Raw genomic sequence first — 21,781 nt, 5'->3', positions numbered from 1 at the left:
CCCCCAGCTCTCAGGGCCTCAGTTTCCTCATCTGTAAGATGCGCAATGAAACCAAGTCCTGTGCTTTCTGTGTTTCTAGTTGAGCTATCCAATAAAGATCTTGAGAGCTCCTGGGGCCACCCTCCATGGCTTCCACCCCATCCTCAGTTGGCACATTTTGTGCTGCTGGGAATATTAACAACAGTTAAAACCCCACTTTTAATGTCCTGTGCTTTACACACACCACCTCCGGCTCCCACAGCCTGGAGGGCAGAGGTGGCTGTCACCCAGCCCTCTCCTGGGACATCATAAGTCTCAGCTTGGCCACTCCTGACAGAAGGGGTCTTGGCCCTGCAGCGGGCCCTCTTGGGCATCTACCCATGCCAGGCCCTGTCCTTGGCTCAGCCGTGGAGTCCTTTGGGCAGGCTAGGCTGGTCTTCCCGCTGTGTAGGTGGGGAAATAGGTTCGTCGTCACCCTGTCTCACAAGGGCCTGCGGACCCTTTGCAGACCGCCCGGCGCACGCACGGGCCTGGTGCGCCCCCTAGTGGCTGCCCTTCGCACCGTCTTGCCCCGCCGCCGGAGCTGCCCGAGGGTGACCAGCAGTGGCTGGCGCGGGAAGTCCCTTTTCTGAGCTTTCTGCAGTCCCGCTCGCTGCGGTTCCACCTCCCCGGAGCTGAGAGGTGTCTTGCTCTGGCTGTCCCTCCTTGCGGCTTCCCAGGGACCCCACCGCGGCTACGCGCCCCGCCCCGATTACCATGGAGACCGCTAGTACACAGTTTTCCCTTCCCCTCCGTCCTGTCCTAAGGGGGCCCCGCGGCGGACCGGCGGACCAGCGGCTGGGGCAAGCTGGGCGGTCGGGCGCCCCATGAACAGCGGGGCCCCAGAGACCCTGGCCGTGGGGAGAGTGAAATTCTTCGGCCGGCACCGCGGAGAGGTGAGGCCCAGCAGTGCCCCGACTCTGGGCTCCTGGGTCTGTGTGGTGGGGGTTCCAGAGTGCTCGCTGGGCTTCACTCAGGACCTTGAGTCTAGAATGGACTTTGTTAATCAAAGAAGGCTCAAAGTGGGGTCTAGACTCCAGCTCTGGGTTCCAGCTCCAGAATGAGCTCTGGGTTCTAAGCTCTGGTTCTAAAAAAGGCTCCAGAATCTGGACTCTGGCTCAGAAGGCTACAGCTCCTGGCTGACTCCAGGGCTTTTGGGCTCTGGCTTTAAAGTGAGCTCAGGGCTTACAGATTTTGAACTCTCAGTTCTCAGCTCCAGCTCTAGAATGGGCTCCTGGCTCTGGAGTTCCAGGCTCTGGCTCCGGAGAAGGTTCCAGCCTGTGGCTTCAGGATCAGGTTTTACAGGGCTCCAGAGAGGGTTCAGTGGGTCCTGGGCTCTGGCTGTGGAGTGAGGCCTGAAGTCCAAGCTCCAACGCTAGGCTCTCGGGGCAGTGTTCAGGGCTGGCCCAGGAGTCTGGGGTCAAGGATCAGTCGAGAGGTGTTTCTTGCCCCAGAACAGGACCACTTTTGTGCTCTGCTTCCAGGTCAACTCCTCCACCTTCTCCTCCGATGGCCAGACGCTGCTTACAGCCTCAGAGGATGGCTGTGTGTACGGCTGGGAGACCCAGAGTGGGCAGCTGCTGTGGAGGTTGGGTGGCCACACAGGTGGGATCGGCAGCCTGGCTGCGGAGACAGATGCCCATGGGTCTGTCTGGCATTTTGCAGAGCCTGCCACAATGCCCAGTGATGGGCTGGGCTTGGGTGCAGGACAGCCAGGGCAGGCCGAGGGCAGGAGGACAAGGGCACAGGACACGGTACCTGGGGGCTAAGGCTTTGACTCTGAGAGACCTGGACTCTGATTCTACTTTTTTCTTTTAAATTGTAGTAAAACATAACACGTAATATTTACAGTTTTAACCTTTTAAGTATACAGTACAGTAGTGTTAAGTACCTTAATGCTATTGTGCACACTATCTTGCAAAACTGAACCTCTGTCCTCGGTAAGTAACTCCTCATTGCCCCTTCCCCATGCACCGACAACCACTGTTTTACTTTTTGTCTCTATGTATTTGACTTCTCCACATATCATATGTAAGTGGAATAACACAGTATTTGTCTTTTAGTAACTAGCTTATTTCAGTTTGCATAATGTCCTCAAGGTTCAAGCCATGTTGTAGCTAGCACTTTTTAAATTAAAAAAAAATTTTTCAGGGACAGGGCTTGCTATGTTGCCGAGGCTGGTCTTGAACTCCAGGCCTCAAGGGATCCTCCTGTATTGCTGGTATTACAGGCACAAGCCGCTGTACCCAGCTCCTGCCACTTTTTTGACTGTGATCTTAGTCAAGTCCTGCCCCCTCTCTGAGCCATTTCTTCTGCTAGAGAATGGAGATAATAGTTGCTACCCTATAGGATGAGATAATCCAAGTGAAGCACCTAGCCCCCAGTAAGGACCCAGTAAGTGTCACTATTACAATTATTACTGAGGGGACAAGAAAAAAAAATCTGGCAATTTAGGCCGGGCGCGGTGGCTCACGCCTGTAATCCTAGCACTCTGGGAGGCTGAGGTGGGTGGATTGTTCTGAGCTCAGGAGTTCGAGACCAGCCTGAGCAAGAGCAAGACCCCGTCTCTACCAAAAAATGGAAAGAAATTAATTGGACAGCTAAAAATATATGTAGAAAAAATTAGCCGGGCATGGTGGCGCGTGCCTGTGGTCCCAGCTACTCGGGAGGCTGAGGCAGGAGGATCGCTTGCCCAGGAGTTTGAGGTTGCTGTGAGCTAGGCTGATGCCACGGCACTCGCCCCAGGCAAGAGAGTGAGACTTCTCAAAAAAAAAAAAAAAAAAAAATCTGGCAATTACAGGGCAAACTGATTAATGCTATTAAAAGTGCAGGGGTTGGGAGCTCAAAGGAGGCAACCGACCAGGCTGGGTTGTTAGGAGTTTCTGGGAGGTGCCTGCGTTTGATTCGAGTATTAACGATTTTGCAGACGGGCAAATTGGGATTGAAGTGTTCCCAGCTGGGAGCCCAGCCCCAGTCAAGGCATGGAAACCCAGGCATTTGCAGGTGGCTAGAGTTTGGATGAGAGGAGGTGGGTGATGAGGCTGGAGAAATTAGCAGGAGCAGCCTGCGAAGGGCCAGGGTGGAAGGCAGTGCCCCATCCCCCTGACCACGGCCACCTGCCCCAGGCCCTGTGAAGTTCTGCCGCTTCTCCCCGGATGGCCGCCTCTTTGCCAGCACCTCCTGCGACTGCACCATCCGCCTGTGGGACGTAGTGGGAGCCAAGTGTCTGCGGGTCCTGAAGGGTGAGTGGGCCAGGAGGCACCCGGAGCTGAGCAGCCAGGCCTAAGCTCCTTTTCCAACCTTACTGTGTCCTGTGTCACCTTCTCCCCTTCCTCAAACCCGGGTTGGTCCCTGCAGGTCACCAACGGAGTGTGGAGACGGTCAGCTTCAGCCCTGACTCAAGGCAGCTGGCTTCAGGTGGCTGGGACAAGCGTGTGATGCTCTGGGAGGTGCAGGTACATGGAGTGGCCAGAGCCCAGCCAAGTCTGGAATCTGGAGGATCCCCAAGGCCCATGCACACACCAGGCACCCAAGACACCCCACATCTGGCTGCAGCCACTTCTCCACACCTCCCTACACACAGCCTCCTGCCTCAGGCTCACACACTAGGTCCCCCTGCCTGGACTGACCTTCCTCACCTTCTGTCAAGGCCCAGATGGCCTCCCCACATGCCATGTTGTCGCACAACCCAGGTAGCCTAGGAGGGAGCGTCTGACCCCTCTGAGTGGCTGCCCTCTGCCACCTCCTGAAGCTCAGGGCTCCATCCTCTAGTCCGGCCAGATGCTGCACCTCTTAGCTGGGCACCACGACTCCGTCCAGAGCAGTGACTTCTCACCCAGCGGGGACTGCCTGGTGAGCCTCACCTCTGTGCCGTCCCCACTCTCCCCCTTGGAGCTGAGCAGCAGAAAGGGGATGGGCTCCTGAGTCCAATCTAGGCACCAAGAGAGTGGTCACTGCCTACAGGCCACTGGCTCCCGGGACTCTACTATACGCATCTGGGATCTGCGGGCGGGTACCCCAGCAGTCTTCTACAAAGAACTAGAGGGCCACAGTGGCAACATCAGCTGCCTGCACTACTCAGTATCGGGCCTCCTGGTAAGCTGGGCTGGTCCCTTGCTGGCTCCAAGACCTGTAGAAAGGGCCACAGGCCATTTGGGGGTCCAGTGAGCTTACAGGCCCCATACTCAGCGGATCAGAGCTGTCTGCTGTTTAGGCATCTGGCTCCTGGGACAAGACCATCCACATCTGGAAGCCCAGGAACAGCAGCCTCCTCCTCCAACTCAAAGGCCACGTCACCTGGGTGAAGAGCATAGCCTTCTCCCCAGACGAACAGCGGCTGGCCAGTGGTGGCTACTCCCACATGGAAGTCCACTCACCAGAGCCCTTAGCACTCCATTTCCAGAAATGCCCACATCCTCACCTGCCTAACAAAGAGGCAGAGGCAGGCCCCAGGTGCTGCCCTATGACCCAAGTAGCCTTAGGCAAGAGGAAACTCCTGCACTGAAATTTGTGCCAGACCCCAAGTGGAGCATTTCAAACAAACGAAAAACCCAGACCAAGATGCCAGACTGGCCCGGTGAGGCCTCCTGTCTCCCTCCCCATTTCCAGGTCAAAGTCTGGGACTGCAACACAGGAAAGTGCCTGGAGACCTTGAAGGTAAGGCTGTGGGGTAGCACCAAGCAGCTGTGGAAGTCCCTGCGCCCCCTGCCGGGGAAAGGCAGGACCTGCAACCGGAGCCCCATCCTGTGCTCTTGGCAGGGAGTCCTGGATGTGGCCCATGCCTGTGCCTTCACCCCAGACGGGAGACTCTTAGTGTCTGGAGCTGCTGATTAGACCAGATGTCAAGCACCCTGCATGAAGAAGTCACCCAGGGCCCCTCAAATGTGCTACCACCACGAACAGCCCTAACCTACCAGGGCTACAGAGGCGCAACCGTAAGTGTCCAACAGGTCCCTGTGGCCAAGGCTGTCAAAGCCCCAGACCAGAGCAGCCAACAGCTGGGGCAGGAGGCTTGCTGGAAACCATCTGACACCTGGTAGCCATAACCAGGGTCCTGCCAGCCTCAGCTCCCAATCCCCTCTCCAGCCCGGTCAGTGGAAATACCAAGCAACGTCAGCCAGTTTTGTGTTTTTATTGATGCCGAGAGACTCAGGCCTCAGGCCTTGACCGCATACTTCCGCAGTGGGTACAGCCGTTCCTTCCGCTGCTGCTTCTTGGTCTTCAGGTTCTCCTCGTGCTTGTTGAGCCGGCGGCGCATGGCACGTGTTTTCTTAGGCCGCAGATCCAGGGGCTTGTACTTCTTGCCCTGGGAGGCAGGCAGCAGAGGGATGTGAGGAGCTGCTGCACTAGCCAAAGCAGCTTGGGAGGCCAGAACTAAGGTGCTGGGAGGGGCACTGGCAAGATGCTGAGAAATGCCAGGTGAGAGGGAGCAGCTGGGATGGAAAGGTGATTTGCAGTGAGGACTTATAGGAGCTCCAGTCCCACAGTAGGGGGCTGCCAGCACAAGACTGGCAGTCGGTAGGTCCTACACCTTGCTCACTAGCTCGTTTAATTCCCCCAAACCCAAGGCTGGTGGGTTACTGGGCTGAGGTGCTCAAATCTCAGCAAAGCTGGGGCAGAACTGGGACGAAGTCAGTGTTCCTTCCACTTGCCCGAGTCCCAGTCATGGAGTCAAAGTTGCAACACAATCTAGTAAGAATCATGTGGCACCACCAAGTCCTGGGGGTGGTTACTGTTACCTTGGCTTTAAGTCACACAAGAGTGTGTATGGGAGTTAAAGCCCTGCTCAATTAATCTGGAGGGTTTGTCAGGTGTTGCCTGTGATAATTCTGAGCCTCGGAGAAAGATCCGGCTTGGCCAAGGTCATCCTGCCATGAGGGGCAAGGCCTGGCCCCCTTTCCTGCCTTGCTCCACTTGCCTCATTCCTGGCCAGAGCTGTCATAGAGCCATCACCCGTCTCTTCGACCTTAGCTCCCACTCCTCCCCAGCGAGGGGTTCTAGACCACAGCAGCTCACTATTCTCTTTGTTCTGGAAAGGTCCCTAGGCCCTCTTCAGGACAAGGCTCTGCTGGGCGCTAGCTTAGCAACCAATCAGACCCAGTCCCTGCTCAAGGGGCGCCCAACACAATAGGGGAGACTAAACAGGTAACGAATGGCCCTTTGGTGCAGAGGAAAGAGATTCTGGGAACCAACAGCATGGAGGAGCAGGCACAGGGTAGACATTTGAGGAAGTGGGGAGCCTGACGCCACACAGCCTCTGCACCAGGCCCCAGCAGGTGGGCAGAGAACCGTGGAAAAGCAGCTGCCCAGGACGGTGACGGGGAGTTCTGGAGGAGAGTTGGAGGCAAGAAAGTCTTTGTCCCTCCACATCTGCTAGCACAGGTCAGGCCCTTGTCCTTTACAAATTTGCTAACCCCCGAGAACTCTGCCGTCCAATGTAACAGCCACTAGCTACATGTAGCTGTTTTCATTAAAAATTCAGTTCTTCAGTCACCGCAGCCACATTAAGTGCTCAACAGCTACATGGCCAGAGGTTACAATTCCATCATCACAGAAAGTTCCACTGACCAAGAGGTGCCTGGTACAGGAGGATGGGCACTCGTTGGAGGGTCAAAAAGACAATTCTTCCTAGCTACCGTCTCTGCCAGTCCTCTCAAAACCTGATGAAACCTTCAAACCCACTCTTCAGGAAAATGTTCTCACACACAAATGTGCGCATATGCCGGTGGGGTGGCAGCCCCCCTGCCCTGCATGCTAGTATCCCCTGGGCAGTTAGCCTAGCCACACTATGATTGCTTTTTTCAATGTGTCAAACTTTCCAGTTATTCAAACGTTAATTTGGATATTGATGTGAAGCCATTTTGCAAACGTAATTAAAACCCGTAATCAGATAACTTTAATTAAGGAAGACTGTCCTGGGTAATCTGGGCGGGTCTGAGCCAATCAGTTGAAAGCCTTAAAGCAGGACTGACGCTCCCTTGGAAGAAATCCCACTTGGGGACAGCAGCTGCAACCTGTGTCACCAGCTCATGCCAGGCACCACAATCACATAAACCAATTGTTTGTAATAAATCAGATGTATGTGCACACACACAATCTCCTACTCATTCTTGTTTGAACTCTGATAACACCGATGTTAAGGACAAGACCAGAAAATGGCTGTCAAAATTCTAGGATGAGAGGGACCAGATACTTGTGCAGATCTTCCAGGAGCATTCAATCCAGCCCTTCCCAGACATGATTTGGAACCAAGGCCAATCACTCCATTGAGTGTAGATAACCCTAGGTAACAATCTCTAAGCCTCAGGGCTTTCATCTGAAAAATGAGAACATCACGTTTCTTGGCAGTGACTGACACATAGTAGGTGCTAGAAATAGACAGTTGAAACCTTTAAACAGTTAATCCCATAAACTGCCCAAGCTCACTCAGCTGGGAAGGCTAGATTCAAACTCTAGTCTCCAGCCAGACTCCCAGCATGCCACTGACTTATCTGCAGGGTGCAGTGTCACATGCCATGCAAGATGCTGGGAAAAGGGAGAACCCAGGCACGAGCTGGGAAAGCTTTGGAGAGCCCAACCACTGCCAGCCCAATGCACCCCAGCAAGAAAACCTCTTTCCTATGCCCCCTGGCCAACTTGGCTTCTTGCAGCCAAATATACCCCCCAGACGCACCTTGTAGAACTTCCTGAGGTTTTCCTTCTGCGTCTGGTTAATTACAGTGAGAACGCGGGCAATGGACTTACGGACGACTCGGCTATAATACAAAAACAGAGAAGTCAGTGAGATGAGGCAGATCATAAAAATACCTTCAATTCCAAGCCAAAAATTTATCCCAAAAGCTACGAAGACCCAACCAACGCCAATGTGAATGAACTGACACAAAAGATCATGCAATAAGCCAAGCAACCAGGCTGACATAAGGAATTGCAGGAGAGGCCACTCAGGAGGGAGAGACATTTGGGAAGCAGAAATGCTATGGGGGAGGGGAAACTGAAGCTAGGACCAGGCTTGGAACAAGTTAATTTGTAGTCATCTTAAACATGAGATATGTCAGGGGATAAGGGAGGGTCACCCAGTGGCTGACTGGACAACATGGTCCTCAGGATTCAGTGTGCAACTCTGCTCAGGTGTTTCCCAACTCATGCAATCCTCCCACCCTACCTTCAAAAGGTTATTGGGGTGGAGGATTCATTTTATATCAGAGGGAAAAACCTATGGAAAGCCCAGTGCCATGGCTCATGCCTGTAATCACAGCTACTCAGGAGGACCAGGTGGGAGAATTGCTTGAGGCCAGGAGTTCAAGACCAGCCTGGGCAACACAGCGAGATCCCCATCTCTATGAAGTATTTAAAAATTAGCTGGACGTGGTGGCAGGTGCATGTAGTCCCAGGTACTCGAGAGGCTGAGGCAGGAAGATTGCTTGAGCCCCAGAGTTTGAGGCCGCAGTGAGCTATGGTCACGCCACTGTACCCCAGCCTGGGTGACAGAGTGAGACCCTGTCCCAAAAATCACAAAAAAAACTCTGGGAGCTAAGCCAATGTAGTGATCAGACAGTATGTGGCAGAAGTGAATGCGTGCCCAAGTCAACTAACTCCTAACCCATGTTCCCTTCCCAAGTCTCTTTCATTCGTGTAAGTCAAAAGTTACACCGCAGCTCAAGTAAAGGATGAGGCACCCACCTACCAATGAGGAAAGGTGAAGAAAAAAGTCAACTAAGTGCTGGTGGGGAGACGGAAAGAAAGGGTCCAGGTAGGCTTTGAGGCAGCATTAGAAGGGGTTTACAGGGACACCCAGTTCTTTCTCCAGCTAGAAAAACCGAGCACGGGCACTCCAGGAAGAAGGATCGCAGGGTCAAAGGCAGGAAGGAGGGTAAGCACACAGTGGGTTGTCCACGTGACCCAAGGATGTACTGAGTGTGCACCTAAACGGACGACTCCTTAAGCCAACTTGGAAAATCCAGAGCTCCCACCCCCAGAGGCCTGTGATCCGGCCGCCCGTCTCTTACATCTTGGAGAGTTTGGACGCCGCGCCGCCTGTCACTTTGGCGACACGAAGCTGGGACAGCTCCACTTTCAGATCGTCCAGCTGTTTCAGCAACTCCTCCTTCTTCTTGCCGCGAAGGTCCCGAGCCTTAATCTTGGCCTGTGTGCGAAGAAGGGTCTGGGTTAGCCAGCCTGCAGGGCCGGCTCTCCTCCACCCGCGCCATGGCCAGCCCCGGAAGGCGCGCGCCTTGCCCCCGGCGGCCCAGCACCGCCCGCGCCCCTAGGCAGGGTAACCGAGGCCCGCGGGCGCGCCCTCGCCCAGGCCGGCTACCAGGTAGAGCCGCTACCCCGACTCTGCAGACGCGAAGACGCAAGTCCCGGCCTCGCGCGTCTCTCTTGGCCCAAGCCAGAGAAGACGGAAGGCGGGTTGTGGCGGCCCTGGGCCTTTCTGCGCGGCGCCTCACGGTCCGGCTGACAGATGGACCCCAGGGCTCAGCCTGTGCCCCTGGCTCCAGTGCCCGCACCCCCACAGCGCATGGATGGCGTCCGATTCCCTCGCCCTCACCATTGCTACACAAGACGCCGCCGCCGCCTGCTCCGAGGGAAAGAGGAAGAGGCGGGGCTGACCTCTGTAACTACTGCCGGGTGGTGGTGGACGCGGCCAATGGCGCCGCAGCGGGGGAGGGGTCCGCTCCGCCTCCCCCGAGGGGCGCCGTGGTACGCCCCGCCCCGCCCGGCCGAGCCGGAGCCCCGCCCCATGGTGCCCGCCTTTTCCCAGACGCGCTGGGCTGCTTAGGTTGGCATTATACCCGGAGCCGCTCTGTTGGGGAAACCAAGGTCCAGGGTGGGTGGCAGCTTACCAAGATGGCACAGTAAAGCCTCGAATTCGTCCATTCAGTCATTTATTCGTTCACTCATTCATTCGGGAAAGCTTGCAGATCTTCCAATCTGCGCTGTGCTATGTATGAGCTAGACGTAGGTGGTCTGGGGGTGCTGAGCCGATGAGGGGGTGAGGGTTTTCAAAGATGAATTAACGCTGCCCTGCCTTGAAGGAATTTAAAGTGCGAGGTGGGCGGGAGCGGGAGGGGCCAGGTCAGACAGTTATAACCCAAATCCATAAAGGTTCTGGAGGAGGCAGCATATGAGAAGAGCATTCACAGACTTTTAAAATTATTTTATTTTGAGACAGAGTCTCACTTTGTCGCCTGGGCTAGAGTGCAGTGGCGTCATCATAGCTCTCACTGCAGTCTAAAACTCCTGGGCTCAGGCGATCCTCTCGCCTTGGCCTCCCAGAGTGCTAGGATTACAGGCGTGAGCCACCGCGCCCAGCCCGGTGTTTAGGCTTTTTGAATGGGCAGTTCCATTGTTGTCCCAACTAGCATACATTAATCTTAATTGGCACTCCAATGTCACTCCATTGCCATTAGCAAAGACATACAACCTCTTAGAGATCTGGTTAATTCCAAGTTGTCCTCTTGTTGCTGTCAGATTTCACCTCCTCCAGGGAACCTTCTTCCATCCCCTTATAGTAGCAATCTCCCCTTGTGTCCCAAGCCCTCTGTACGATCCTCTCTTTAGCCCCAGTCATACTGAGTTAAAATTATATATTCATGTGTCTATTTCCACAGCCAATCTGGAAGTTCCCTGGGAACAAAACCATGGCTGACACCTGATTTGGTTTTTCTAGTCTCAGTACATGAATGCTTGTTGGATGAATTAATTAATGAGCCTTGCTCCAGACCACGGTGAGGCAGGCTTCCAGGGGATAAGGGGATACGGGAAAAAGTAAAGAAGAGGGCAATCTTGGCATGTCACTTATAAATGAAGGTCTAATGGTACATGGAAGCTTTGCTGTCATAGTTCCCAAATGCTTATACTTCTATCAGAGTTAATGACTGTGTACATCTTTTTTGAACTTGAAGCCATTTGTGACTCCTGTTTTTCTTATATGCCACATCTAATCCACCAGCAAATCCTGTGGGCTCTACCTTCAAAATATACCCAACCTGGCCGGGCGCGGTGGCTCATGCCTGTAATCCTAGCACTCTGGGAGGCTGAGGCGGGAGGATCGTTTGAGCTCAGGAGTTCGAAACCAGCCTGAGCAAAAGCGAGACCCTGTCTCTACTAAAAATAGAAAGAAATTAATCGGACAACTAAAAAAATATATATAGAAAAAAATAATTAGCCGGGCATGGTGGCGTATGCCTGTAGTCCCAGCTACTCGGGAGGCTGAGGCAGGAGGATTGCTTGAGCCCAGGAGTTTGAGGTTGCTGTGAGCGAGGACGATGCCACGGCACTCTAGCCCGGGCAACACAGTGAGACTCTGTCTCAAAAAAAAAAAAACCAAAAAAAAAAAAAATACCCAACCTGTTCCCATCACCCTTATTGGCACCTGCCTGGCTTGAGCTACCATTGCCTGTCCCCTGGATAGTTGGTGTCACCTTCTAAATCACCTACTTTGGCTCTCATTCCTAGATGTGTTCTCAATACAGCTGCTAGAGGGCCCCTTTTCAAACTTAAGTCAGAAGCTAGATCATGTCACTTCTCTGATTTCCAGGGCTGTCCCATCTGAGTTAAGACTGAATCCCTTCCTCAGCCTACAGAGTCCTACGCCATTCCCCAAACTCCCATCTCATCTCTTCTTTCTTCTATTCCACTATGACCTTGCTGTTTCCGGAATATGCCAAGCCCAGCCCACCTCTGAGCCTTTGCTTGGCTCCCTCCTTCATTTTCCTCAGGTCCCTGGTCAGTGTTACCTCCTATGGGACACCTCCTTTGACTGCTTTATCTAAGGTACCTCTAGGCACTGCGTGATTGATTTTTCTTTCTTTCAGCACTCAGTCATCCCTGACATAGTATAAAGTGGATTTTTAAATTGTCTCCCTGACTGAAATAGAAACACATGACCATGAGCTGGGACATTATTACATTCACCAGCTTATTTGGAGGCTGTTTCCTTCCTTGTAAAATGGGCATTTCTGGTTTAAAGTTCCTTCTGACCAGGATGTTCTGGTGATACAGATTTCTGTGTTCTTGTGGCCTGCCTGGCTCACAGATATTTCTTCCCAGATATGGAGCTGAAATGCAGGTGGGCTTTGCCTGTTTCCAGGACCCCTCAGAGTTTTATTCAGCATCTGTTTCACACTATGGGAGTCTGCATCTTTAGCCCCCAAGATTAGGTTGCATCATAGTCTGGTGATATTTTCTTTGATGTGTAGACAGTTCAATGAGTATTCAAAGCAATAAAAATGAGATACATTTCAAATACTGACTTTTATTAAAGACCCATTTTACCCTAAGGCTAAGGCCAATTAACAGAATCCCTCAGGCAACAATCCAGGCACATAATCCTGGCACCCTAGAGTCGTCCTTGACTGCCCTAACACCCCCTCACCCTCCATCTCAGATTTTGAGAATTCTGTTTCCTACCAAGAAATGCCTCTCCAGCCAGGCCTGACTTCTCAGCCCCCAGTACCTCGCCCTTCCTGCGAGGATAGTGGCCACAAAGTCATCTCCCTCTCCTGGCCCCCCATCCGCCAGACCAAGGTGACTGCCACACACGCGGGACCGCCGCACCTTCAAGTCAAAACGTCTTCAGCGTCTTGTCAGCCCCTTGTCTCCCACTTCTTTAACGACAGCGTCACTTCTGTGTACAAGGCAGAGGCAACCTCCTCTGGCTCACTGTGATGGTATTCAAGGCCCCAAGACATACCATCTCCCCGTCACTTCTCGGGGCATGAGCTCCTACTCATCCCTAACGCACCAGCTCGAAGGTTTCTCCTCCAAGAAGCCTGTCTACCACTTGAGAAGCAGAGCCGGGCGCCTTCTCCTGGGGGCCCGGTGCTCCCAAGTCTGGACAGTGGTCACCCCTTGATTCCGGTCTGTGCCCGCGCCAGCCGCTCCCGGGGATCCTCAGAGGAAGGGAAGAAGCCGGAGAACGATGGCAGTTATGGCGTATACGACGCTGGGCTTGCGCGGGCACGAGACGCTCGCTTCCCTGAAGGAAAGTTGAGGCTCCACAAAGATGAGAGTACGTCGTGTACCGTGGGGGAAACCATCATGCCAGCTCTCAGGCGCGCCCTCCCACTGGGCCCGCCCCGTCCAACGAAACTTCCGGTTCCGGCGTGGCCCGGAAGTGGGCGGGCAGCGGCTGCGCGCGGAGGAGGTGGAGGAGGTGCCGGGCGGCCGCTTCCCGCCCCCGAGCCGGAGCCGGTGCCGAGCGGAGCGAAGCCGAGGTCGGGCCCAGAGCGGAGCCGGCTGAGTGGGCGCCGAGCTCCCGCCATGGCCCGGAACACGCTGTCCTCGCGCTTCCGCCGGGTGGACATCGACGAGTTTGATGAGAACAAATTCGTGGACGAGCAGGAGGAGGCGGCTGCGGCGGCGGGAGAGCCAGGCCCGGACCCTAGCGAAGTGGACGGGCTCCTGCGACAATATCCTTCCCGGTAGCGGGGGCACGGCCTCCGCGCTCTTTTCGGCCCGGGCTCCCCTTTGGCCTAGACTTCCCATTTTCCCCATCCCCGGCTTGGGCCCCTTGGGCCGGGCCTCCCCACTGCCCTCACCCCCGGCCCCTTCACGTCAGCCTCCCAGCTCCCTTCCGATCCTGCTCCCCTCGGGCCATGTTCCCCTCAGCCGTGGTCTCCACAGTTCCCCCATCCCGGCGCCTTCCTCCTCAGCAGTGCAGCCCCACGCGGCCCCTGGACCCTGGTGGACGGGCTCCCTCGGCGGCCCCAGGAGCACGCCAGATGTAGCTCGGGCCCCGCAGGCCCCTCACCCTTCCGCGCGGCTCTCCTCTCCCCCCGCCCTCACCTTGCTGCCTCATCCTCTCAGGCTTTCCCTTCCTTCGGCCCCCATCACTCCATCCCTCCCTTGTAGGAAATAGGACCATTCACTGAGCTGGGTCGGCGGGAGGGGCCGAGGTGAGCCATCTCTTAGTAATTGAGCGGTCCGGGCAGCTCGGGGCACAGTCCTCCTGGGCCTGCCCTACTGGCCTTCTTGGGCCCGATTGCTGCACAGCATGAAAATGGGTGGGTGGATGGTTGCGGGAAAGAAAGGACCAAGGGCAGAATGAAGGCTGCAGCCTCAGTTCAGCCCTGAGTCTGACATTGTGCCCCTCCTACCCTAGGGTCAGTCTGACCCTCCAGCTTAATGCCACCCGTTCTCACCTATTCTCACTTTCCTCTGAACACCTTTGGACCTTAGTGGTCTCAGCCACGCTCAACAAGTGAGTTTTGGCTCCCCCAGTAGCCTTCTTGTGCAGGAAGTAGTGGAAAAAACTAGTAGTTTAGAGCTAAGAAAAACCACACACCGTAAAGCAAAGTGTAAAAGTAGAGCCCCCAGACTGGAAATGACTGTTCTTGTGGCCACAGAAAGCAAGCGCTTAGAAAAGGAAATTAAAAATAGAGGTGATTGTCACAGCCTGCTTGGTTTCTTAGTAGCTGGAGAACAGGAAACTGACTTATTCTCACAGGAAGGATTTTTCTTTATTCAAATGGTGTTACAGGAAGTGCATTCCCCTCCCCCTGTGCTTGCAGGGGCACGGTTGCAGGCTCATACTTTGTATAAATCAGGTTCTCTGTGTTTAATCAGTTGACTCAACTTGGGAAGTCAGGCCCACTGCTTTTGGGAGGAGTCCTGCCGTGCTCCTCCAATGGGCCTTTAAAACAAAAACCTTCAGACTCTGTTTGAACAGGAATGTGTTTTCAAAGGTGGAGATTCAAACTTGTATTTCCTGCCCCATCAGGCTCACCTCACTTATTCTGTTAAAATGGGGTCATGGGAAGGGCCCCCAGGAGGGAAGGTTGGTTCTGTAGTGTTCCATAGTCTGGTGCAGGGCCTGGCTCATGGCAGTCAGTGCTGAAAGGGCTCCAAGGTCAAGCCTTTGCCCCAGGACCCTCATTCCACAGATGAGACCAAGGCCTGGTCAGCGGCTGCCTTGGTCTTGTTGCTGCAGGGACTTGTTGAAGGTCACGTTTTGGTACACCCCTGCCTGGTGATAGGTTTCTTGAGGTCACTTACAAGCCTGGGCTTACCACATCCAGCGGCTGATAGTTTCTCCACTAATGGTAGGTGTCAGAAACTTTTTTTTTTTTTTGAGACAGAGTCTTGCTCTGTGGCCCCGGGTTGAGTGCAGTGGTATCACCATAGCTCGCAGCAACCTCAGACTCCTGAGTTCAAGCCATCGTCCTGCTTCAGCCTCCCAAGTAGCTGGGACTACAGGCACACACCACCATGCCAAGCTGAGTTTTTCTATTTTTACTGGAGATGGGGTCTTGCTCTTGCTCAGGCTGGTCTCGAACTCCTGACTTCAAGTGACCCTCCCACCTTGGCCTCCCAGAGTGGTAGGATTATAGGTATGAGCCACCATGCCCAGCCTACTTTTTCTCTTTTTAGTAGAGACAGGTCTCGCTCTTGCTCAGGCTGGTCTTGTACTCCTGAGCTCAAGCGATCCTCCCGCTTCAGCTTCCCAGAGTGATAGGATTATAGGCGTGAGCCACGGCTCCTGGCCTGTGTCAGAAACTTTGTTACCATGGAGGGTATGTCTCGGGATTGAGGTTAGCAGATGAGAACCGAAATCCTGGCAGATGTGGGGCCCAGGTAGGGAGGAAACTAATATTTATTGAGTCCCTATCATGTGTCAAGAAATGGACTTATATTAGATCATTGAATTTCAACTATAGAACATCTATGAGACTGAGGAGAGGGGAGCGGGAGAGAGGTTGATAGATTGGGGTGGGGGAGGGGAGGGTAGTGAGGGGGCATGTCCTAGGGCCATATAGGGAAGTGTGTCATGGTGGGAGATCACACAGATGAAGTAGAAGGAACATGGGCTGTGCATCCACACGCACCCAGCTCTATCGTGCTAAAGCTTTGTGACCTTGCATAGGTCACATACCCTCTCAACCTGGGCATCCTCCTCTGTTAAATGGAAGACAGCCATTCTGGCCTCTGAGTTCCCTGGGAGTATCATGGGACAACATCAGCATCAGAGGGCACACAGCAAGTGTACCAGACATGCCGCTTGGGTCTGTAGGTAGAGCAGCAGCAGGGGATTATAGAAAGAGGTTGGGTTTGAAAGCCAGCCAGATAGTGTAGCTTTGTGACCATGGGCAGGTAATTTCCCTTCTCTGAGCATCAATTTCATTACCTTTAAAATTGGAATAATGATTCTTGTTGCAGAGTGTTTTTTTGGAATGAGATGACTTGTGAAAGCACCTGGCACAGGATATTGGGACCTTGTGACAATTTACAAGTATTAGTTCCTTTTCTTCCTCAGTGAAGCAGCTTCTAGTCCTCTGGATCAGGGATCTGTCTAGGGCATTGATTTTGAGTGATTTTGTACCCCCCGCCCCAAGGAAATTTGGCTTTTTACCCCCATGGACTAGTTATATTATTCTTGCCCTTCCCTGTCCATCTTCTGAATGATTCACTTGTCACTTCTGCTAGGTTTAAGTGAAGAGAAAGCTAGCTTACATTTCCTGTTAAGTCTCTGGGACATTGCTTATTGCTTTGGGGACACCAAATTAGAAAAGACTTAAGAGGTAGAGGTTATCATTGGCTGGTATCAGATGTGTTTGGCTGAGGAAAAGGAATTCCAAAGCTGGAAGATAAAGGGGGTGGGCTTCCTCTCCAAGTGGGAGGTGGATCAGAGCCAAGCAGGGAGCTGGGGAGCCAGGGCAGGGAGTGGCTTGCCTGGTGGGGCAGACCCAGCTCACTCAAGATGGAGCCCACACTGGCAAGCAGGAGACTCAGCTTTGCTCTGGAGGCCCCGTCTGTTCACACGTGGGTATCACTGCATGAACAGGAGTAGAGACCTGATTGGGCAGAAGCCTTACTTGTTCTATTTTTGAAGCTTTTTGGCTGAAGCCAGTGTTTCACATGAGGAAATGAAAGTTGGCTGATGTAATTCAGTTGAAAATAGGTGTCACCTTTGGGGACCTAACCCAGATTGTAATTTTCTTTTGCGTGCTGGGTATTCAGAACTCAGCAAAGAATGTGGTGTCAATATTGTAACTATGGTTTGTGGAGGATGGGTGGAGATTGACGTATTTTGTTGGCAAAAGGTTCTTTTAGATTAATAAATTGCCTTCTGGAAGCAGTTGGGACCTCACTGACCTGGGTGGGTCTTGGAAGATAGTTTTAGCACATCTTAATTTCTTTAACAGTTGAACTGACAGAAAGCATTGGATGAAGAGTTAGGAAATCTCCGTTTGTACCTTCATTCTTTCCTTTTTTACAGTGGGAAGATGAGAATGACCTCCAGTTCCCATACATGTTGCCGTGAGGATCCAGTAGAGCAGAGACAGTGCCCAGCACCAAGCAGGTGCAAATCAGCCCAATCAGATTTCGCTGCACGTTACCTCTCCAGCGCAGCTGCTTTGAGGGGCAAGGTGTAGGGGAAGCAGGAGGGGTTTGTAGGATTAGTAGAGGTGCCCTCTACCCTCCCTGTGGCTCAGGAAAGCTATAGACGATAAACAGGCAATGCCCCCCAGCAGCTGGCAGTGGAAGGTGGGTGGTATGGGTAAGATCCAATTTGACCCTGCTCTCGCGAGCTGTTTTTGAAGTGAATTCATTGATGAGAGCATTGCCGTGCTTTAGTGTAGCCATCCTTAACTCGTGGTGTGCACAGGGGACATGCTTCGGGCATTTCATGCAGCCTTGCGGAACTCTCCCGTCAACACCAAGAATCAAGCTGTGAAGGTAAACAGGGTCGTGCTGCAGGTCTGCTGGGTGGTGTTGGGGCCAGGGCTGTCTGCCTGCTCAGCTGGAGGGTTAGTGTTTCCTCTTTGCATCAGTGGGAGTGAGTTGGCACTGGGCAGGGCTTCCACAGAAGCCTCCTGGTACTCCCCAGATCTTAAAGCTCCTCTGACATCAAAGCTTTCTGTGTTTATAGTAAAAGCTCCCCAAAGAAACATTCACTTCTCCCTGGGGCCTCCTGGGGTGAGAAGTCAGCCCAGCCCTTGCTGATTAGCAAAACAGATAAATTAGCTTGCCATAAGGGAGGATCAGTGGTTATGCTTTTACAGGCTATTGAATAGGTTTTATCTGCATAAGGGTTTTAAGTGCCTTTAAGATTTCCTGCCTTTTAAAAACCAGATGAAAACATACACTTACCCCTTACTGCATCACTTGGGCTGTCTAAAATTTGGTCCAAGGAAAGGGGTCTCCCTACAGCTAGGAAGCTGGCATCTTGTGACAGCATCTTGATGTAACCAAAGGCTGCACTTTTACAGAGGTGGAGGGGAATGGCCTCTTTTCCAAGGTTTGAACACGCAGAGAAGCTGCAGCCACGCAAACCTGTTTTTTTTATTTTTTATTTTTTTAAATAGACCTCCACTACTGTGATCCTGTGGACTGTAAGGCCTTGTTGGTGTCATCATAAATAGTGATACTTGTCCACAGTAAACGACTATTCCCTCTAAAATAAGTGGAATAACTTACTGGCATAAGTAAGGGATACTTTGAAATTTAAACCAGTAATAGTTTTAGCCCACTTATTTTGACCATTCTAGCTGAATTAGATATTGGGCAGTGTTCCTGGTGAGTTCTGATCACTGGCTTTGGTGTTCCTGTGCCCATTGTGGCCTCAGACTCCCGTTCTCTTTCCCCTGTAGGAGCGAGCCCAGGGTGTGGTGCTGAAAGTACTCACAAACTTCAAGAGCAGTGAAATTGAGCAGGCTGTGCAGTCACTGGACAGAAATGGCGTTGACTTGCTAATGAAGTACATTTATAAAGGGTTTGAGAAGCCCACAGAAAATAGCAGCGCAGTGTTACTCCAGTGGCATGAAAAGGTATGTGAACACATTTCCCCCGCAGGCAGCCCATTGACTTATCCCAGGGTTCAAATCAGCAGGCAGGCCGGGCACATTGGTTCACACCTGTAATCCTAGCACTTTGGGAGGCCAGGTGGGAGGATCGCTTGAGGCCAGGAGTTCTAAACCAGCCTGGGCAATGGCAAGACCCCATCTCTACTAAAAATTTTTTAAAAAATTAACCGAGTGTGGTAGCATGTACCTGTATTCCCAGCTACTAGGGAGGCTGAGGCAAGAGGATTGCTTGAGCCCAGTCGTAGGAGGACACAGTGAGCCTTCATGATGCTGCTGTGCTCCAGCCTGGGCAACAGCAAGACCCTGTGTGTAAAGGGGAAAAAAAAAAAAAAGCCAGATTTTCCAAAACAAATGTAGGATGGTCTGATGCGCATATGCGATAAGGGGACAAGCCTAAACCTTGGACATCTGAGCGCTTAGCTCTCCAAAGGAAGCGCTTGGTAGGTCTCTGGTAATTGCAGTTGCTTTTGCTTTTGTTTTTTTTGAGACAGAGTCTCACTGTGTTGCCCGGGCTAGAGTGCCGTGGCATCAGCCTAGCTCACAGCAACCTCAAACTCCTGGGCTCAAGCGATCCTCCTGCCTCAGCCTCCCAAGTAGCTGGGACTACAAGCATGCGCCACCATGCCCGGCTAGTTTTTTCTATATATTTTTAGTTGTCCAATTAATTTCTTTCTATTTTTAGTAGAGACGGGAGTCTCGCTCTTGCTCAGGCTGGTTTCGAACTCCTGAGCTCAAACAATCCGCCCGCCTCGACCTCCCAAAGAGCTAGGATTACAGGCATGAGCCACCACGCCCGGCCTGCTTTTGCTTTTGAACTGCTGATTTTTATTAGGCAGGACAGGGTGCCCTTGGTGCAGGACATGGGGGCAGGTGACGTGGCATGGTAAGATAGACACATGCATGGTAAGGTAGATGGGGAGTCCCAGGTAGGAGGGAGTTTGGTTGCTGGTTGATTGGGGCTTCATGATACTTTCTTTGCATTGGTGGAGGCAGCTGCTGGGGGAGAGGGAGTTGGAGGGGTCTTAGAAATGCAGGCTGAGCCCTCCAGCCGGCTGTGACCTTCCTGCCCTGTCCTCAGCCTTACCCTGTCAGGAAGCAGTGGGCAGAAACCTTGACAGTCACTTAATGTGGCCTTCATCCATGTGAAGTAGAAAAAGTGTCTGCCATTCATGGTATAAGAGCAAGGCCTGTTGTCAAGCCTGTGTGCCACTGTGGCCCCCTCCCACAGCCTCCCCCACACACCCCAGTGCTACGGTGAGTACGCCCACCATTAAAGGAGACCAGGCTATTCCACACCGTCCTTCCCAAGAGGCTCAGTGTTGAGTTGTGAGAGGGGTTCCCTTCCTGGGGGCTTAGCCCCTTGAGGCAGTAGCTGTTCGGCTGTGGTTCTGTGGTTGTGGCCTTTGGTCTTGCTGGTGAGTGTGCTGTGCCTCGTCAGTCTCCCCTCTGCCGGGGCTCAGTAGGTGAGGGTGGCTCTGGTGCTCAGGGGAGGTGAGCAAGCCCTCCGCATGATGTGGAGGCCAGGCCCTTTTGTCCCTTTAAGGCGACTTGGTGCCTGGTGCCAGCTGTGTCAACAGGCAGCTCTCAATGGGCTTGGGTACACCTCTGCCTAGAGCAGGGCCGGTAGGCTGGAAACAAAAAAAGGAGCTTGTCAAAAGGGAACTTGAGGGGCTCTGCCATGTATGCTTGGTGACAGTGTTCTCAAACCAGCTCTGCTGCCCAAGAGCTGGGGTTCTCAGCATCCTTTTCTCTAGGATGGGGATCCTTCCCTAGAACATGGTCTGTTGCAGGCATCTTCTTTGAGAGGGTCATGATGGGATCTAGGTCAAGGGGTGCACAGTCCCATCTCCCTGGCAAGCCAGGCTCCCCCTTGGCAAGCCAAGTCTCATTTGACACATTTCCTTTTCCTGCCCCCACAGGCCTTAGCAGTAGGAGGACTAGGCTCCATTATCAGAGTTCTTACAGCAAGAAAGACTGTTTAAAAAAAAAAAAAAAAAAGACTCATGTTACCTTGAGAAGAACTTTGGATGCCCAGGCTGGTGAAGAAGGGACTGACAATGGACCGTCTTCCTAGGAACTCCCAACTAAACTATTTCAGGACATGTATCTGCTGAAATGTATTTTATTTTCAAGGTGGAGGGAGAAATCATCTTACTGTTTCCTAAATCCTTTGCAGGATCTGATAGTCTATGCCTTTGTCTACAAGTAATGCAGAACTGACATTTTGACTGTTTACCAGAATGGCTGGCCAGCGTCGGTCAGGTGTACCCGTGTGCACTGGGGGAGGGATGATTTGGGCAGGTGCAGATCCAAGGGCTGTGGTAAAAGGGAGAGCTTTTGTTTTTGTTTTTTTTTTTTGAAGTGGAAAAAAAACCCGAGAGTTTGTACAGACACCCCGTCTTCCCAGAGAAGGCGGACACTCTTGGGTTCATTGTAAAGTGCCTGCTGCATCAATAAAGCTCTTGGCTTATTAGTATATACATTGCGGTGTGTTTCATGTATGTAAGAAATGGTAACAGATGGGATGGTAATGAATGAGAGTCCGACTGTTCCAGAGACTCGGTGTGGAAGAGGTAAATGTGCGTCCCTGTTTAGCCATCCCTGGGGAGCGAGCATGGCAATCTGCAGGCCTCTGCCACAGCAGCACGGGAGCCCTGGCTACAGTGCTGCTGGCTGCTACGGAGGGGCGTTTTGCTGAATAACTATTTATTGTTTCTTACTCCTTTGATTTGTATGTAATTTTGGAGCTTATTTAATTTAATAAAGTGCCAAACATTTTAATAATTGATTGAGGCTTTAAAAGTCTTCAGTTTGTGTGATTGCACTTGGCTCTTTTGAGGGTGGGCCTCAGGTGGGCCTGGTCACCATCTCCTGATGCTGGGTCGGCTATGTTGCAGGAGTACTCTCACTGCGGCATTGACAGGTTTTCTTTAAAGAACTAAAAGCTAGCAACGGAG

The 21,781-nt window shown here is 52.7% G+C and overlaps 3 protein-coding genes across 3 annotated transcripts; 2 read left to right on the top strand and 1 right to left on the bottom strand.

The window, feature by feature from the left end:
- Positions 1–845: 845 nt before the first annotated feature.
- On the top strand, positions 846–4,851 carry WDR38 (WD repeat domain 38). Its single transcript, XM_012639730.1, has 9 exons — positions 846–914; positions 1,503–1,623; positions 3,144–3,260; positions 3,376–3,473; positions 3,790–3,870; positions 3,982–4,113; positions 4,232–4,384; positions 4,627–4,674; positions 4,777–4,851. The coding sequence occupies exons 1-9, from the start codon at positions 846–848 to the stop codon at positions 4,849–4,851; spliced, it is 894 nt and encodes a 297-aa protein (XP_012495184.1).
- A 278-nt stretch (positions 4,852–5,129) lies between these two features.
- Positions 5,130–9,649, bottom strand: RPL35 (ribosomal protein L35). The gene is made up of 4 exons (XM_012639729.1): positions 9,566–9,649; positions 9,024–9,160; positions 7,691–7,772; positions 5,130–5,323 (listed from the first exon to the last, which is right to left on the bottom strand). The coding sequence occupies exons 1-4, from the start codon at positions 9,566–9,568 to the stop codon at positions 5,174–5,176; spliced, it is 372 nt and encodes a 123-aa protein (XP_012495183.1). The 5' UTR covers positions 9,569–9,649; the 3' UTR covers positions 5,130–5,173.
- A 3,494-nt stretch (positions 9,650–13,143) lies between these two features.
- Positions 13,144–21,306, top strand: ARPC5L (actin related protein 2/3 complex, subunit 5-like). Its single transcript, XM_012639728.1, has 4 exons — positions 13,144–13,430; positions 17,625–17,697; positions 18,612–18,788; positions 20,744–21,306. The coding sequence occupies exons 1-4, from the start codon at positions 13,282–13,284 to the stop codon at positions 20,804–20,806; spliced, it is 462 nt and encodes a 153-aa protein (XP_012495182.1). The 5' UTR covers positions 13,144–13,281; the 3' UTR covers positions 20,807–21,306.
- Positions 21,307–21,781: the final 475 nt, after the last annotated feature.

This window comes from Propithecus coquereli, unplaced genomic scaffold, assembly GCF_000956105.1.
Source record: "Propithecus coquereli isolate 6110/MARCELLA unplaced genomic scaffold, Pcoq_1.0 Scaffold142, whole genome shotgun sequence".
NCBI lineage: Eukaryota > Metazoa > Chordata > Mammalia > Primates > Indriidae > Propithecus > Propithecus coquereli.
The sequence above is the reverse complement of the archived record's forward strand: the minus strand, read 5'-3'. Positions and strand labels throughout refer to the sequence as shown.